The sequence below is a fragment of the Fusarium solani genome (genome assembly GCF_023522795.1).
Source record: "Fusarium solani strain SB1 chromosome Unknown bctg00000003_1, whole genome shotgun sequence".
In the NCBI taxonomy this organism is placed as follows: domain Eukaryota; kingdom Fungi; phylum Ascomycota; class Sordariomycetes; order Hypocreales; family Nectriaceae; genus Fusarium; species Fusarium solani.
This window is the reverse complement of record NW_027072154.1, coordinates 1,126,951-1,144,264: the sequence shown is the minus strand read 5'-3', so window position 1 is coordinate 1,144,264 and position 17,314 is coordinate 1,126,951. Positions and strand designations below refer to the sequence as shown.

At 55.0% G+C, this 17,314-nt stretch overlaps 7 protein-coding genes across 7 annotated transcripts; 2 read left to right on the top strand and 5 right to left on the bottom strand.

Moving 5' to 3' along the window:
- Positions 1-644: 644 nt before the first annotated feature.
- Positions 645-2,090, top strand: MRS44_005917 (uncharacterized protein; the record flags this gene model as incomplete). The annotated part of the gene is made up of 6 exons (XM_065621574.1): positions 645-798; positions 852-857; positions 921-1,081; positions 1,348-1,424; positions 1,477-1,573; positions 1,623-2,090. The coding sequence occupies 6 exons, from the start codon at positions 645-647 to the stop codon at positions 2,088-2,090; spliced, it is 963 nt and encodes a 320-aa protein (XP_065477646.1).
- A 637-nt stretch (positions 2,091-2,727) lies between these two features.
- Positions 2,728-4,022, bottom strand: MRS44_005916 (uncharacterized protein; the record flags this gene model as incomplete). Its single annotated transcript, XM_065621573.1, has 3 exons — positions 2,728-2,783; positions 2,841-2,890; positions 2,944-4,022. 3 exons carry the CDS (start codon positions 4,020-4,022, stop codon positions 2,728-2,730), a joined length of 1,185 nt encoding a protein of 394 aa, XP_065477645.1.
- A 1,775-nt stretch (positions 4,023-5,797) lies between these two features.
- Positions 5,798-6,598, bottom strand: MRS44_005915 (uncharacterized protein; the record flags this gene model as incomplete). The annotated part of the gene is made up of 2 exons (XM_046269753.2): positions 5,798-5,966; positions 6,057-6,598. 2 exons carry the CDS (start codon positions 6,596-6,598, stop codon positions 5,798-5,800), a joined length of 711 nt encoding a protein of 236 aa, XP_046140508.2.
- Positions 6,599-8,638: 2,040 nt separating this feature from the next.
- On the top strand, positions 8,639-9,775 carry MRS44_005914 (uncharacterized protein; the record flags this gene model as incomplete). The annotated part of the gene is made up of 3 exons (XM_046269730.2): positions 8,639-8,757; positions 8,814-9,595; positions 9,645-9,775. 3 exons carry the CDS (start codon positions 8,639-8,641, stop codon positions 9,773-9,775), a joined length of 1,032 nt encoding a protein of 343 aa, XP_046140510.1.
- A 165-nt stretch (positions 9,776-9,940) lies between these two features.
- MRS44_005913 (uncharacterized protein) lies at positions 9,941-10,961 on the bottom strand (the record flags this gene model as incomplete). The annotated part of the gene is made up of 3 exons (XM_046279296.2): positions 9,941-10,235; positions 10,288-10,627; positions 10,673-10,961. The coding sequence occupies 3 exons, from the start codon at positions 10,959-10,961 to the stop codon at positions 9,941-9,943; spliced, it is 924 nt and encodes a 307-aa protein (XP_046140511.1).
- Positions 10,962-11,327: 366 nt separating this feature from the next.
- On the bottom strand, positions 11,328-12,405 carry MRS44_005912 (uncharacterized protein; the record flags this gene model as incomplete). The annotated part of the gene is made up of 4 exons (XM_065621572.1): positions 11,328-11,499; positions 11,554-11,915; positions 11,969-12,008; positions 12,389-12,405. The coding sequence occupies 4 exons, from the start codon at positions 12,403-12,405 to the stop codon at positions 11,328-11,330; spliced, it is 591 nt and encodes a 196-aa protein (XP_065477644.1).
- Positions 12,406-14,175: 1,770 nt separating this feature from the next.
- Positions 14,176-15,113, bottom strand: MRS44_005911 (uncharacterized protein; the record flags this gene model as incomplete). The annotated part of the gene is made up of 3 exons (XM_046280582.2): positions 14,176-14,292; positions 14,358-14,884; positions 14,933-15,113. 3 exons carry the CDS (start codon positions 15,111-15,113, stop codon positions 14,176-14,178), a joined length of 825 nt encoding a protein of 274 aa, XP_046140513.2.
- Positions 15,114-17,314: the final 2,201 nt, after the last annotated feature.

The window sequence follows — 17,314 nt, the reverse complement described above, 5'->3', positions numbered from 1 at the left end:
GACAGACGGCCTGAAATAATATTAATGACACGATTCTCGCGATACTCGGACGATTTGATGTTACCTAGGTCTAAGAGAGCCCTGGAGGTTTGTGGGGTTTCTCCCGTCCTGCCCTGTCGGTATGATGAATGCAAGCGAGGGTGTTCGCACATGTGACGCTAGTCTAGCCTACAGTAGCTGGAGCTGGGCTGTCCACTAACAACCAGGGCGCCTCGACGCTGGAGCCCGAGATGTTGGTTACCGGGGCTATTTCCCGATCTGGCTTTTTGCCACTGTTCTCCGCCCGGTCACCAGCCCTTCAGTCGAGTCGCAAGAGATAGCACGCGCCCGCGCTGCCCTCTTCTCCTCTCCACCATCCAATCTCATCATCGCCATCAGCGTCGCTATCCCATCGCCATCATTGCTGGCAGAGATCCCTCGCCAGCCCTTTCTTGGTCCATCGCGCGACTGGCCCCGGATATCTGGAAACCCCGCATTTGGCTCGAATAACAAACAGTTTGCTCTCCCTGGATTAATTGCTTGCCCTTGACTCGACCCGACCCTCCTCCCACCGGCAACATGACGACGGAGGTGTCCTCCACCCGGCTTTACTTGGGAAACCTCCCTCGAAATGGTCCAGACTCATCGCCCTGACGCTCCTAGCCATGCCACTGACACGCTGCCGAACAGCTACCAAGTCCGATGTTGAGGCTCACTTTGCGACTCATGGAACCGGAGAAATCACCGAGGTCAAGCTGATGAACGGCTTCGGTTTCATCGAGTACAAGGATCCCATGGACGCTCAAGATGTTGTCCCGGGTTAGTCGACCCCTCTTCCGTCTCTGCGCTGACTGCTGACCATGACCCTACAGCCTTTCGTACGTCACCACTCCAGCCCTCGTCTCCATCTGCGCCCTCTGGCTAACACACCACTCTCCAAGACGGATCGAACTTTATGGGAGAACGACTCACTGTCCAGTTTGCTCATGGCCCCCGGCACCGAGAGGGTGGCTTCGGCAACCACGAGCGCGCCGCTCCGCGGCCTCGCCGTACCCCTCATCGAATGCAGATCACGGGACTCCCGAACGATACCAGTTGGCAGGTCTGTTCACACTCCCCGTTCCTTGTCGCTGCTGGATTCCATGGACCTTCTTCCCCTTGTGCCTTGCGCGGAGCTCTGGCTTTTCTGGCTTCGACCCATCGGGACTGCGCCGGGACTAGGTTTAGGGGACGACAACCACGGACCCCCTCCCCCGTTCTGCTTCCTGGTACTTGACTTGACGGACTGCATTCGCGTTTTGTGGATTACATGGACTTCCGGCGTTTTTCCTGCTCCTGGACAACGACTTACGTGGATTCTGGAAATAGGATCTCAAAGACTTTGCGCGTCAGTCCAGCTTGGACGTTGTCTATTCTGAGACTGGACGCGACTCGAACGGCCGAGGGTGAGTGGATTGATAGTTTTTTTTTTTCGTGACTATGGCTGACACAAGGTAGATTCGTCGAATTCGAGACTGCTGCGGACCTGAGGACCGCTGTAGAGAAGCTCGACGGTCGCGAATTCAAGGGACAGCGCGTCCAATGTGTTGCTGACGTAGAGTATCCTCCGCCCGCCTGCTGAAGCATATGCTGACTCGGCCCAGACTCAGCCTGACGTTCCCGCCCGCGACCGTGGTCGATCCCGCTCTCCGGGACGACGCCCGTACCCACCTCCCGTGGATGACTACGAACGCCGTGGTCCTCCTCGCGGCTATAGTCCTCGCCGCGACGGATACGGCTACCGTGACCGAAGCCCACGACGAGACTACTATGATGACCGAGCCCGCTATCGATCACCACCTCGCCGACCAATGGAGGACTATCCTCCTCCCCCTCCTCGCGGTCGCTACGATGACCCGTACCGACGCGACTACCCTCCTCCCCCGACCCTTATGCCAATGGTCGGCCGCCGTACGACCGGCCTCCCCGAGACTTCCCTCCGCGAGAGGGTGGATATCCCAGGGAGGGATATCCCCGTGATTACGATCGTGGTGGACGCTACTGGTAAATCCATCTCCTACAACCGCTTGAGCCGCTTCGTTGGCGGGACTGTCCTTAACCGGCGGTACTAGATTCAACCCTGACCAAAAGCGCCAAGTCTGCGCCACGCAGTCCGGACTGCGAATAGGTAGGGGAGGGCAAGTTTGATACAACCGGCGATAGGCAGGCAGGCGCAGCGATAATTGACGGACAACCAACGAGTCACTCTTCATGACGGCCAAACAAAAAGGAATGAGGAGGAACACTGGACGGCGCAGGGGATAGGGGGATAGGCTTGATGAAGGACATGACGAGAGTGGACGAAAACTGGGAAAATGCTGCAATGCAATCGCTCGCACACGACTTGAGATTTTTGGTGATTAACTCGGTAGGATCAAAGTGTATGACTAGGCAGGCACCAGGGTGGCTTACTATAGGACTTTGAGGATGTGCGTTTGGTTCAGTTTGTGTTATTCTCTTTGGGGGGATCTTTCTATGTTAGGTTGGGACCTTTTATTTCAATCCAGTATCCAATGTTTCTTTAGTAAGTCCAGAATTGATTCAACGTTGTCGTGTGCCTCTATATTGGTATCGAGAGGGTTTTGCGTAACAAGTGTTCCTCTATAAGGCGCGTCTATCCATAGATCCCAATCCAACGTCTTTTGAAGCAATTTTCGAGCCAACTCCTCGTCGTCGAGAACAAACCATCTAATCTAATGACGGACGACTTTACATGATGGGGATGCCCTCATACTCGGCGTAACCAAGCGCAAGGTTCATGTTTTCTGGTGAAGCTTGTTAGTAACCCTATAATTATTGTTCTTAGGAGAAAGGTAACTTACGCAGGCACTGGGTGCTAGCTCCCTTGTTCAGGTTGTCTATCGTGGCGCAACTTTGCATAGTTAGCATGATTTGGTCTCTTCAGCCAGATGATCCATGACTTACACAATCACGCGCTTGCCGGTCTTGTCAACGGCGAAGCCTCCAATCTCAACTCCATGCTTCTTGGAGATATCCTTCACAAGAGGCGCCTCGCCCACAACCTTGATGAGCTTCTCACCGGCGTAGCGGTCCTGGTAGAGCTGTCGGATGTCGCGCGAGGTCATGGTCTTGTTGAGAGGGATGTTGACAGTGAGCTGGATGCCCTGGAACCAAGAGACGACGTGCGGGATAAAGGCAACGGGGGTGCCAAGGTGGTGGCTGATCTCGCCTTCGTGGATGTGGCCCGTCAGGCTGTATGGGATGAGGTTGTCCTTCAGGAGGTTGACGTCGTTCTTGGGAGATGGCTTGGTTCCCGCGCCAGAGTAGCCCGAAACACCAAAGACGACTGGCTGGCCTTCAATGTGCTCGAGTAGAGGGGCAATGGCGAGCTGAGAGCCGGTAGCAAAACAGCCAGGATTTGAGATTCTGGTAGACTGAGTAATGTTGGACCGCTTTGTGAGCTCAGGCTGGCCATAGGCCCAGGTATCGTCGAAGCGGTAGTCGGCCGAGAGATCGACAATGACGCTCTTGCTATCGGCGAGGGCTTCTACGTAGGGCTTGCACACAGAGTTGGGAAGAGCCATGATCCAGCAGTCGACGTCCTTGTCCAGCCGGGCGACATCCTCGGGGGATAGGTTTTCGTAGATGATCTTGCGCTTGGTATATCCCTCAAGCTCCTTGCCATTGAGCTCTCGCGAAGACACATGTCGAAGGTCCATGTAAGGATGGTTGTTGAGCAGCTCGATCAGGGCTTGACCAGTGTATCCTCGAGCGCCAATAAGACCGATACGAGAAGGGACGTCGTTGGATGCATTCTTCTTGCCCAGAGGCGGGTTGGGGTTTGTCGTGGTGGCGTAGCCCCGTCGCTGCTTGCCCGCCACGGCTTGGAAGACTCCTCGGGCGGAGGTGACACGATCACGAGCAGGCGAAGCCACCAGGCTCCTCGAAGACGAGAGGTTTCGGGCGTTGTTGAGGAGGGGAGCAGACGAGCGAACGACTCGGCGGGCGCCGGCGCGCATGGCCACGGAGGTGGCAGAGAGCATGATTTCGGATGCTTCTCAGCGCAATTGACTTTGTGGCGAAGAGGTTAGGGTGGACGTTGTGGTGATGTCGAGAGCGAAAGTGCGCTGTGACTCCATCTTGTGGTGGGTTTTATCCCCTGCATCGGCTTCATGTACTACCTACGGTATTTACTTTAGTGCCTTGGTGGGGAGGCGCCGAAATCGCTCGAACCAGTCACGGCACATCCTTGACTTGCCTTTACCTAATTAGTATTCACAAAGCGGCAAGGCAAAGGCACATCACTTAGGAGGATGGAGCAAGAGCCTCCTGTTCGTGAATTCTTTCGATCCATATCAATCAGTTGATGCTGCATGTTGATAAGCAAAGCAGGATCTATCCGTCCGATGAAGGTACCCCGCGGCCCCGCTGATGCTCCACATGAAAAAAATCACCCACCCCTGCTTCATCATGACTCTTTGAAAGGAGGCAGTCGGCATTGTTTACTGATCTTTTCATGAGTCTTTTTACTATTACAAAACTGAGCCATTTCATGACCGGTCGGAGACTGGTCATTGAAGTGATTACAAAGCCATACTATCTTGATCACTGTATTTCTACGCTTTGGAATAGAGTCTCGTTTCGAGGAGCATCCCCCCACGGCGTTCGTTGAAGATTGGGGTCTTTAATTTGGATACCTTCTCTTGGGGCGGGATATAGGGCGGGATATAGTGCTTACAACGTGGGGGCTTTGGTCTAAGTGGAATCGGCGTCTTAGGAGCACTGAATGCGTTCTTGTGCAGAGCCGTGGGAAATAGCAAAGAGGAGCTTCCTGGTGGGGGTCAAGCAGAGGGTGCCGGCGAGACTATTAATACCAGTCCCCAAACCGTTTGTTACCGAGATGAAACGTAGAGTGAGCATGCAGCTTGCTTGTTGGCTCTTTCGCAATGAGCAAACTTGATGCTGTGATCGATGTGGGCAGAGAAGCCTAGACTTGGCTATCATCCGAGGAAAACAACTGTATCCTGCAGCGGTAAAAGTTGGTATACAAGCTGCTCATGAGTACCGACTTGCTATCCATGTTTGGTGTCTGATGCTTGAAACGGAGAGAAAGAATGTAATGACAATGCTAGCTGCACTGACACCCTAGGTTGAGTGATACTCTTTCTACACCTCGTCTGCCCCATTGACGTTATTGCCGTTGGAATCGATTTGCTATCTAAGAGTGGATTAATATTACGGATATACCTCCTCGGGGTCTTCATCATGACTTGGCTACCGACCTTTGGATAGGGCATGCAATGAAGGGTGCCCGCAAGGATCAAAGAGAGCGAGTTTTGACTCGCGCGACTAGAAAGTCGCACAGAAAGAAAGTAGCACAGAGTGCGTCAACCTCATGTACGGATAGCCCGGATTCAAGGCGCAATGCCGTTCCGGATTTGGCGGCAAGGGTGAGTCACGGGAAGCAGTAGCCGGGCATAGGATATACGCCCTCGCCCAAGGAGGGGGCGGACCACAGCTGATTCAAAGTAAATGAACAAGACCAAACAAGTTTGATTTTATGTTTCCAAAAAGGACCTGGATCTATCGCACAAAGTAGAAAGGATGCTCGAGCTTGGCGCCATCAGTTGCTCCCGTGGTGCCCTTCCCATAGTATACAATTAAAGAAAGAAACTCTGAACTCCCACAATAGGATGGCGATGACGTGATTCGCGAATAGTGATTGATAAGGGGATGGCGGGTGCGGATGCGGGTATGTGGGTGTATATATGGTGATATCCAATATGGAGGTTGATTAAGGACGGATATGGACGGTAAATTAAGCCGCCGTCTTCTTCCACTGGCCGTAGACACCGATAAGACTGCTAAGGGTACCGGTCAGACCGACGATGCCGTCGTCCAGGAAGCCGACCCAGCCGAGACCGGAGACGGGAACGCAGATATCGCAAAGGTCGCAGAAGAGCTGCTTCTTGGCGGCGGCGCGCTCACTGACATGTGTTAGTACGTGTATCATGATGATGAGGTAACAAGCGCGCATGACCAGATAGGCGAGCGCAAGGGAGTGGACGTCAACTTACATGGAGATGGTCTTGCTCTCGACAACACCCTCGCCCTCCTTCAGATCCACCTTGGATGCGCGCACACTCAGCTGGCGCAGAGTATACAGCTGACCAACGATGCTGAACATGATACCGATGGCCCAGAATCGGTAGGCCTCCTTCTGGAAGCGCTTGGCGTGATCCCACTTGCGGAAGCCGACGGCGTCAGGAATAGTAGCGGCATCGCAAGTCAGGTAACCAGCATAACCCAGCTGGCGACCGACCGAGGTGTAGCGCAGGACAGGGTCCATGGACTTGGCGTCGCTTGCGGTGGCGGCGGCCTTGAAGTGCTCGACAAACTTGCCAGCACGGAAGACCTTGCGCATGAGGCCGAACTGCTTCTTGAGGGTGTTCCAGGGGGCGATCTTGTCCGGGGTGCTGTTGGTGCGGAGGAGGTACCAGGCGTAGAAACGGGCAAAGTACTGCAGGACGCGCATGAGCTTGTCGCGACCGAGGGTTGTGGCCATATAGCGCAGGTAGTGCGCGACCGTCGGGTGGTAGATGAGGGCGTCGGCGACCATGGTTGCGGTGATGGAGGATCGATGGGAGTTACAGCACGTGTCGTATCAAGAGTTGATGGTGATGCGAGATGGCGAAAGCTCGGAGGTTATACAGCAGCAGCAATCAATATTTGGCGATGACCAAGGCCGGGCTAAGTACGGGATTCGGTCTTCACTAGTGAGGAGCCAGCAATTAGTGATGAAATGGGGCGAGATGGAGATGGATTGGCCGATGGAGAGGCCGATGGAGAATGGAGATGATGACAGTTCCAAGTCGATGCTATTGAAAAAAGCTGGGGAAATGGGAATGGATTCAATAAGACGTGCGCGGCGTGGGATGGAGTAAAATCGGAGACTTGACCGAGCCCGGAAAACGGGTTCACATGCCGAGGTCCGCCCTCGTGAGCGGGAGGGCAGCTTTTAAGCTTGAGGGGCAGGAGAGAGCGAGTAACACAAGCACAAGCTTGACTCGGCTCTCTCCAACGGCTCATATCTGTGCTGTGGTGCCAGAATAGGTACTTAATCCAGCTAAGCCCAGGTTCAGCTTTGGTAGCAGAAAAAGGGGGCAGACGACAAAGCTCCTATCGTCATCTTGGTTTCCATTTTCCGTCCCCGCAAAAAATATCCATAACAGGCCGTTTCGGTCTGGGGAAAAGAGATTGATCGCTACGGCAAGTGCCCGAGGCTCGGTCTGGTTCCTGTTTGAGAAGCAGCATCGATCCAGTGAGAGGACAGCACAGGATGGGGCCCGTTGCGCTTTTGGCGCCTTTCTCATGCTCTTCGGACTCTGTCCGTTCCTTGCATTCTGGCTGTCGCAAGACCCCCCGGCCGTCCGGATAACCTTTAACCCGGTGCCGGTGCCCCGTGAACGGTTTCCCAATTGGGATGAGGGGCGAAGGAGAAAGAAGGGAAGGCCACTGAGGGGATTGCACGTGATATAGGGAGCTGGGTTAAAAGCCTCAGGCAGCAAGTGCTCAATGGCGAGGCATCAACCCCCAAACCTTTGGTACCCGCTTTCTGCACCTCGGGATCTCACCTCCGACATCTGACAGCCGCCGCCCGCCCAATCTCTTCCGAGGAAGGTTTGGGAGCAGCCACAGGGATCTTCACCCCGCTCAATCTCGAAATCTGAGCGTGCCACCCCCACCGGGAGGGGAGAAGAAATCATGATGGCGGGAATTGGCCGGATGCTGTGGCGGTGACTTGATCAACGGTCCTCAGTCACTGGTCAAGACTCAATGCCATGATCCCCTTAGAGACCGACACCTGGGCAAGCAGCCGAATGCCCCTCCTCTCCACCGAAGGCAGGCACGCCAATTACTCAAGATGTGGGGAGAAACCGGGACCGACGCCAACCTGGAGCGGCTCCCGTAGCGTGCCTTACGTCTCGAATACTCTCTGATGGAGGGGCATTGGAGGCTGGAGGTTGGAGTGCCCCGGGAAATCCTCTTGCGCCGCTTCCCCTCGGCCGGCAATGACCCAATCGTACCCCAATCGACCCGCGTCTCGGGACTTGGACCACGCTGAGATTCGCCGAGGCCTCGCTGAGGACGCTGAAACTCGCTGCGTACCACCCACAGCCGTAGCCCGCAACACTTTGTCCGGGTCACGCAGGGCTGTGAACCCGATACGACGCCCCCATGGAGCCGCGAGAGCTCTGTTTGCTGCCCTGCGGTTGGTGCAATTCCCCACGAGACCTCGTCGCCGCTCGCCGTTGTCAGGGTAGAGCGCCCGTCGATGGCCGGCGTATCATCGTCATCCCGTCGTGAAGTCACGGACGGACGCGGTTGCTTGCTCATTCTCTTGCTCGGTCTTCGGTTCCGGACTTCTCTCGTCCGACTTGCTTCTTCTACCTCCTCCCTCCGCCTGATCTTCTCCTGATCTTGTTCTTTCATCTCCCTTTTCCGCTTCGCGATACCCTCAGACGACCCTCATAAGCCATTGTCTCTGCTGTTGCTTGACGGCTTAAACCTTGTGTGCTCGGCTTAAGCTCTTGTCCCTTCTTTACTCCAGCTTCCCCTCTCCTTCATTCCACATCCTACACCCCCAAAATCAGACACAATGGCTTCCAACGGTAACAAGATGCACGAGTCCGAGAAGGTCAACACCAACATTGTGACCCTCACTCGCTTCCTCACTGAGGAGCAGGCCAAGCACCCTGAGGCTACTGGTGACTTTACGTATGATGCTGCTTACCTCGGCTTTCATGATACCGAACTGACAACCGCCTGTTCAGCCTGCTTTGCCATGCTCTCCAGTTCTCTTTCAAGTCTATCGCCTACTACATCCGACGCGCCACCCTCGTCAACCTGACCGGTCTGGCTGGTTCCTCCAACATCACGGGCGACGACCAGAAGAAGCTCGACGTCATCTCCAATGACCTCTTCATTGAGGCCATGCGCTCCTCGGGCAAGTGTTCGCTGCTCGTCTCTGAGGAGGAGGACGAGATTATCTACTTCCGCGACGCCAAGGACGCTCACTATGCCGTCGCCTGCGACCCTATTGACGGTTCTTCCAACCTGGACGCCGGTGTCTCCGTCGGCACCATCTTTGGTATTCACAAGCTTCCTCCCGGTTCCAAGGGCTGCAAGGAGGATATCCTGAAGCCCGGAACCGAGCTGCTGGCTGCCGGTTTCACCATGTACGGTGCCTCGGCCCAGCTCGTCATCACCATGCGTGGCGGCACCGTCAACGGTTTCACCCTTGACAACGGTATCGGCGAGTTCATTCTGTCGCACCCCGACATGCGCCTGCCCAAGTCGCGTGCCATCTACTCAGTTAACGAGGGTAACTCCTTGTACTGGGAGGACAAGACGATTGGCTACTTCAACTCGCTCAAGCTAGCCCAGGAGAACGGCAAACCCTACAGCTCGCGTTACATTGGTTCCATGGTTGCCGACGCTTACCGAACCCTGCTTTACGGAGGTATCTTTGCTTACCCCGCCGACAAGAAGAGCCCCAAGGGCAAGCTCCGTATCCTGTACGAGTGCGCGCCCATGGCTCTTGTGTTTGAGAATGGTTAGTGCCAATTGAATTTGTATGGTTCCGTATGCTAACTTGACTTTAGCTGGTGGCCAGGCTGTCGACAACAACATGAAGCGAATGCTCGAGGTGGTGCCCGAGCACATCCACGACCGAGCCGGTATCTTCATGGGCAGCTACGACGAGGTTGAGCGGGTCAAGGCTTTCCACAAGTAAGGTGTGATTTGCTATGCGATGCTATGTAACAAATTGTTTTGTTGGGGGGATCATGGAAGCAGTAAAATACCAAAAAGCGAACATCATGAATGAAATGAGCATTTAATGACCAAGTCATGACACCATTCTCACCATGCCATGATACATGATGAATCTCATGATGCATTACCAGAACCGAGGAATGAGCTTGGGTGTGTTCTTCTTCCATTCCTGATAGTCCTTGCGATGACCATATCGCTTGTCGTACTTTTCTTCGCTCAATGGGATACCGGATACCTTTGTCAACAGCAGCGCCGCAAAGGCAGGGCTCACATATGACAGAGCTGTCGTGGTCAGTATGCTGCCCGCACTGCCAGAGAGGCCGAGAGCCAGCTGAACAGGCTGTCTCGCCAGGATACCAGCGGCGACAGTGGCGATGCCTGTCCAGAGGGTGATTTCACCAAAGTAGTTGGGGAATTGGCTGCGCGTGTTAGTCAATTGCCTACTCAAAGTCAACTGTCAGCATTTCATACCTTTTAGAGAACAACCCTCGAGCCATGAAATCCTCATCATGAAGCTTCTCCTTCTTCTCCTTCATCCAAGCGCTCTTTTGTCGATCAGCGATAACCTCGCATGCGAAGCCGCCAGCCCAGATGGTCAGCCCGAGGACGTCTGTAAGTAGGAGCTTGGGCACCGCCGCGGAGAGGACGGCCGGGGGCACGGCGTTGAGGAGGATGACGGGCGAGAGGCAGAGCGAGACCCAAAGGGCCTGGCCGAAGAATGCGCCGGCGAATTTAGGTGCCGACGTCTTGATTTCGTCGAAGCGTGAATCGTGGCCGTTTTGGAGGACTCGAGCAAAGAGGTATGATCCCACTACCATGTGTCAGATGTCATCTTGAGTAGTGTCAAGTGGCTTACACCGCGTCGCCCAAATTGCTACGGCACCTGTAAGCACCAGCTGTCTCCAGTCGGCGTGCCGCAGAACCGTCGGCCCTTGGCCGCGCAGGACGGAGATGACGCCGGGGATGACGGGTCCGACGAGGCGCGGCATGTACAGGCTTAGAGCACCGACGGCGAGGAACGTGAGGGAGCCGCTTAGGTCGTAGATGCGATCGGACTTGGCGGCGATGGAGGGGAGACCGGCTGCGGCTTGGAGGGCGAGGGCGGTCGTTACCGGGGGGAGGAGGGCGCGGAGGAGGGATGGCATTTTGACGGTGTTGCAAGCAGATGAAAGAACTCAGCAAAACAGAACGATGCCATACCCACTCATGCCGGACATGATTCTCTATATAAGGCTTGGATTGGGGGTTCTCCTTGTCTCACAAAGTACCTTTGCAGAAAGTCGTGACGCAATAGAGTCGAACCGGATGCTCGATGCCGGCCCGCCCCTCCGATCCCCGCGCCGAACGGACGAGCTCCGGGTCGGGACGCACGGGAGGACCGGGGGCACTAAACGGCCGATATGAGAAAATGCACAACGTCGACGACTTGTAGATGACTGTCAGCTTTTGTATTTTGTGAAGCAGCTGCTTGGTTTGGCCGCTAGAAATACGTCTGTTTTTCTGGACAATGTCTACAGCAGCCCGCAGAACAGCATCTTCCACCAAGGACGCGCCTCCGTCTCATCCCGCCGGGCTGGCTTCCTCAGATCCTCATCATCGCTGTCGTCTCCGTCGAAAGTCTTGTTAATAGCCGCGATCGAGTTGACGACGAGCTTGAAATCACCATCCTGCTGGTCAAAGAAGCTATATCATATCAACACAAGAGCTCGGAGTACCACCAGCGGAAGAAAAACTCACCTTCGCATCATGAGCGAAATTCTCTTGATGTCGCCAAGGTCCAAGGGCTTCGGATCATCAAGATCCCTGCCTCGATATGTAGCCCTAAACTCATCCCACTTCTTGACAATGATTCCTCCCTTAGCAGGCGGCTCAAAGTCCACCTCCCAGCTGACACCAGCCTCATCACGTCCATCCTCCCTCCTCTCAGGAATCGTATCCTTGACGGTGAGGGTGAACTTCTGCTCCGAGTTGCCCGCCCCGAGGTCCAGCTGCAGACCCTCCGTCTGAGAGAGGTCGAGGGATAGGTCGCCCTTTGTGCGCTGAGAGGCGAAGCCAGCGCCGCCGAGCGTCTTGGTGTCGAGAGTCCCGTGGAAGATGGCCTGCGAGGGGGGTCGCAGATTGTTAGGTTGGAGACGCTTGAGCCGCCTCGGACACGGTCGTCAGAAGCGGTCCAGAGGTCCTGAGACCAGGGGCTGGAGACAGTATCAGTATATGCTTTTTTCACGATAGATTCAGTGAGATACTTGCCGGTCACCGCCAAAGAGATATGTCAACTGGTTCGCCATCTCTTCCTGCCGTCAATTGAGTCAATTGATGTGTTATGTTTGTTTATTTATCGGTTGTCGAGAAGAGATGAAAAAAGTTAAAATTCCCCAGACTGTTTAATAACCCTTGTCGATCTAGACTCGTTTTCATGAGATGCCGAGACCCAATGACATAATTGACTCTCAACTCCCGATGCCAAGACGGGAAAGAGAAGAAGGGGAAGAAGCCCGGTTTGAGCATAATATCCACTATGTGCATAGTCACCGGTCGTAGTCTAAAGCTCATCAACACATGATATACTCCGTACAAGTTTGGATTGTGCATCTTGACGAATCTCATTTCATTTCATCTCATTGTGTGTGTGTTGGGTGGTGTCAACTATAAAATCAAGGTTCACACCTAAGCAGTCTACTACTACAACACTGCAGCATGGATGATACCGACACTCACTCATTCTAGACCCGATCCCTGGACGAGGCAAGCCAATCGACACGTCCTCATGGAAGCAGCCCCCTTTTACACGACTAAACCGACTAACTACTGCAAGGACAAGGACAGCATGTGTTTCCTCTCTGCTACAGTACAGTACAGTACCTTTCATTACCCCCCCTTTTGCAAGCCTCTTTCACAGCCTGATCTTCTCCTCATGACCCCTGTCTCACTGCTCATACGGACGGCGGCCGTCAATTCAACCTCCGCGTCCGCGTCCGCGTCCGCATCCGAGCATGCCGGACTACAATACTACACGTACTGTAAGTCGCAATCTCTATTATCCCGAATCCCTTCGGGTCTCTGAACTGCCGAGCCCGATCTCCCATGCAGCTTGTGAAATGGTACCGTCCATAGTACACGTCCACGTCCACCACAAGAGAAAAAAAAAACAACGCCCGTTTATGCCGTAGCCTACTTTCACCCTCCCAAACGCCAGCATCTGGAACCCAGCCCCCAGCACGTGGGCCAAGCCCCTGCAAGGAAGAAGAAGAGGATGGCGGGCTTTTAGAATTTACCGCCCAAAAACGATGTAAACCGATGTTGTACACGCAATACGCACGCCAGCAGACTTTCATCCCCCCCCCAGCTGAGGACCCGAGACCGAGGAGGAGGGGGGCGGGCGCGTTCTAGACAGTCCTTGTGCATTTGCACATAGCGCAGCCGCCTCAGCCCTGGTTTCTGCAAGCTCCCTCTCCTCTCACACCTTGGGCTTTTTTTCTCAAGCCATGGGCGGCTCTGCAGAGCGCTATCTGTTTTGAGCTTTTCAGCTGTTTCCAGGCTCTCAGCTGCGTTCTTGGCTCCGTCAAGACAAGGAGATTTGTGTCTTTGATCAGGCCAGGTGAAGTGAAAGTCCCTGTCGCACACATAGGACTTGCTTGTCTGCCTCATAGGATCAAATCTCCTATACTAGGTAGGATCGAGGCCCATGACACAAAGGCCCATGGTCATGGCCCACGTCCCAAGTCCTAGATCCTTCAACCGACTCATCCATCCATCAGACAGTCACATTGACACCATTGCTCGGGCCAGGTTCTGATTCGTACGCTGTTGCACATTTCTCCTTTCATCTAATTTGTTTGTTTCGATGGCTCGCGGATATCTACTCAACAAAAAGGGACCGGGGTCTTCCGACCCTGCAGCCGCCATCGTCGCCTCCATCCTCGCTCCCTGCCTGCCTGCCTGCCTAATCCCACCCATTGCGTCCATTCGTAATCCAAAATGTACAATTCATACATTGATTGATTGCCATAAACGCCGCATGTATCTTCTTTTCCATCGCCATCCCAGATAAGTAATCAATAACGTTCGTCCATCTTTGCAGCCGTCACAAGCCAACCAAGTCGAGCCCTTCGATGGTTGGTGCGTAAAAACGAGGGCAGACGATGTGAATCGCCTGAATGATGCCACTGGCTCAGAGCCAAGGCACCCACGGGGAGAAGAAGAAGAGTGTGGAGAGTGAAAGAATCCAAAAATATCAAAACCCGCCATGCTGTAATGCCTTGTGAGGCTCATCCCAACGCCTGAGTAAAGTGCAAATTCATTCGCTTTTGGCTCCCGGTTGATCCGGGTCGCCAGACCAGTCCCATGACTCCGTATTTACACTCATTGAGGGTGCATCATACCGGGCGAGCCGGGCATGGACAGAGGAGTGGTGGGATAGTCGAAGCCGGCCTCTGAACAGTTGGCCGAATGGTCGAACGTGTGCGAGAGCGGAGGAGTCTGGAACCCCATCAGCAACGTGGATCTCGAGCAGCCCCGCGGGGCATTTGACTGGCGTAACTCACATGAGGGTTGGACTGATCGTAGGGGCTTGGGGCGTTGAAGTCCATGGGAGGCATGTAGCTGTAAGCCATGTAAGGCGCGAGGCCGTCGTCGCTGGAGTACGACTCCCGCTTGATGGCGTCGCTAAAGTGCGTCATCGAGGGGAGCGTCATGGGCACGGTGGAAGCCGTTAGGTAGTTGGGGTAGGCGTCGGCCGTGGTCATGGTAGGGTAGGACTGGGCCGAGCCGTAGGGAGCGAGGAGGATCTCATCGGGAGCTGGGTAGGTCGAGTAGGTGAACTGAGGAGGGCTGTTGGAGCGGGCCCGGTCGTCGTAGGTGCCGGGGAAGAAGAGATCGTCAGTTGGCTCCATGGGAGGAGTGAACTGGCCCTGAGCAACCACGGGCTTGGCCTGGGCGGGCTGCGACTTTTGAGACTTGGAGGGCGATCGCTTCGACTTTGTCGTCTTCTGGGGCTGCTTGTCCGAGTCGGCATCGTCAGAAGAACCGGCGCGGCGCTCGAGGTCTTCGAGACGGCGCTTGAGCTTCTTGCCTGCGAGGTGTTAGCTGGAGCTGTTAGAGCTGTAGACTCAAGACATACGGTAGTTGCGCTGAGCAATGCGGTTCTGAATGCGGCGGCGCTCAGCAAGGTCAGAGATCTTGGTCCAGTCCTCATCGGGGTTGGCAGAGGCGCTGAAGGCACTGCTGGTTCCCGAATACTGTCTGGGAGGTGGAGGAGCTGCCGCGTAGGCGTAGGCGGGTTGTGACATGAAGACGGACATTGTGTGTGTTGGAGTTGAAGACTGGGGGTTGAAGTAGAGAGACGTCGTGGAGGTGTTGGTCGTCGCTGTGTTCAACGACGAAGCTTTAGACAGTTCCCGAAGCACAATTGGGACGAGCTGTGTAGTTGATCTGCCTGTTCTGTCTGCCGAAGCCTGCTGTCTGCCCTTTCTGTCCGTCCTTGTATGCGAATTGAGTAAGGCTGGGAGGGTGATGGGTATATATAAGAGATGAGTGATGATTGAGATGAGTGAGCAAGAGCAAGAGCAAGCAAGCAACCTTGAAGCTGGTGATGAACTTGGAGATCGATGGAGAATGGGTAGACTGGTGAGGGGAAGAGGCTGTAGATTAAATATACAGGATCCAAGGCCAAGCTGAGAGTGACGAAGGAGCTGCTGGGGCGTGGACGATTGAGGGGGACATGTAGCGCTGGATGGCCCATGTTCCTGTGTACTGCCTGGGTAGAGCAACGCAACTGCACTGCAGCATGGAGGCGTGTGGTCGCAATCCCTGGAGGTGCACGCCCTCACCAAAGGAAGCACACCCCCCAGCACGGCCACAGACCAAAAAAGGTCCTGGGTGGGAGGGGAGGGGGTGTGTACGAGTGCGAGTGTGTGTGTGGTGTCTTGGGTGGTGGCCGCCTTTTGGGAGGTGGAGGAGGCAGAGAGACTCGGCATGGATCCTCTGGCAGGGTAAATGGCCCTGGGCCCTGGGCCTGGCGCTGCCTGCCCCTCTGGCCTCACAGGGCTGCTGCTGTTACTGCTGGGAAGGTGCTACGGTGCTACACATGTGGGTACAGAGTGCACCTTCCCTGCCCATCCCATCACAACCTGGCTGAGCCCCAATGCAGAACAGGGTACGTACCTCCGCCTTTTCCATCCTTCGCATTCGTCTCGCATTTGGGGTCTTTGGGCAGCCCATTGGCCCCTTCGCATCGGATTCCCGAGTACTGGAGAGGAGAGGCACTGAGCTTCATTTTGCCGTATCCGTCTGCTCCCAAGAGCATTGACAATTACTACGAGCCCTATAATACCACATGAAACTGCCGCTCATTTGCCCTCCCGGCCCGTGCAAAAGACTTGGAGCGGATGGACCAGCGCCAACTCCGTGTCCGTGTCCGTTTGCCCACCAAGAAACAAGACCAATCTCGCAAATCAGATATAGCTGTGTCAAAAGGATTCACCATGGAAAAGGCGGTTCAACTAACAATTTGATTTGATCTGTCTCTATCTGTGCGACGGGAGGGGAGTGTCGCGGCAGTGGTGTCTGCACAAAAGAGCGGGATTCGAGCTCTCGAGGCAGAGAGTCAAATGCAACTTCGGGATCCATGGGATGGGAAGGGCATACCACCTTGACCGTCATGACTGGAATCCGTTGCTGCGCTGCGGTGCACATTGGCTGGAGGTGTACGTACCGGTGCGTATACTTTTGGGCATCACGTTCTCTCATCCTGCTATGCTATGCTCTGGTAGGTATGGATTGCGTATCCGTCTGCCGTCGCTCCCGTGAGTCGTTCGTCACGTAACATCAACGGTGGAGAGAGTGTGAACGCCCAGGCGCAGCCGCCGGCAGCAGCGAAAAAGGCGGAAGCAAAATAGAAGCATCAAGTCAAGGCAAGCCTTCAAGCCACCAGCAATGCCATGTCGCCGTTGAAACCTACAGCGTGCTGTGCTGCGGTGCGCTGTGCTGCGCTGTGCTTCAGCAGAAGACCCTTTGAACGGCGACCTACTAGACTCATACTAACTCACGCCCTGTCGGCGAGCCAGGTTCCGGGGTGATTGGACGGGAGCTCCAAGGCAGAATCCAGAGGCAGGCTAATTATGCCATGGATGCCCACAATAGCTCAAGCTCGAGTCGATTGCCGCGTCCGTCTCTAGCGGCAGCGAGCATCGCCTCGCCTTGTTGCTCTCCACTCCCGAGCCTCCCCGGCCTCGACCGACTGAGATGCTCTGAAGGACACAGACAATTCCAAAAAAGGTTTCGCAAAGCCATGGTTGCTTCAGTCACTCACCACCACCTACATCATTTGCGACGTGACGGACAATTAGTAACAAGCCCCCAGCAGCCAACCAGAGCATCACCATCCCAGGCTTCCATTTCGCCTCTAGGACCGCCTTCCCGGTCGAGCAGTAGGAAAGACTTGGCTTAGATATCGAGTTCGACCCAAAGGGACCTTTGGCCGGGCCGATCAGTAGCTCGTCTC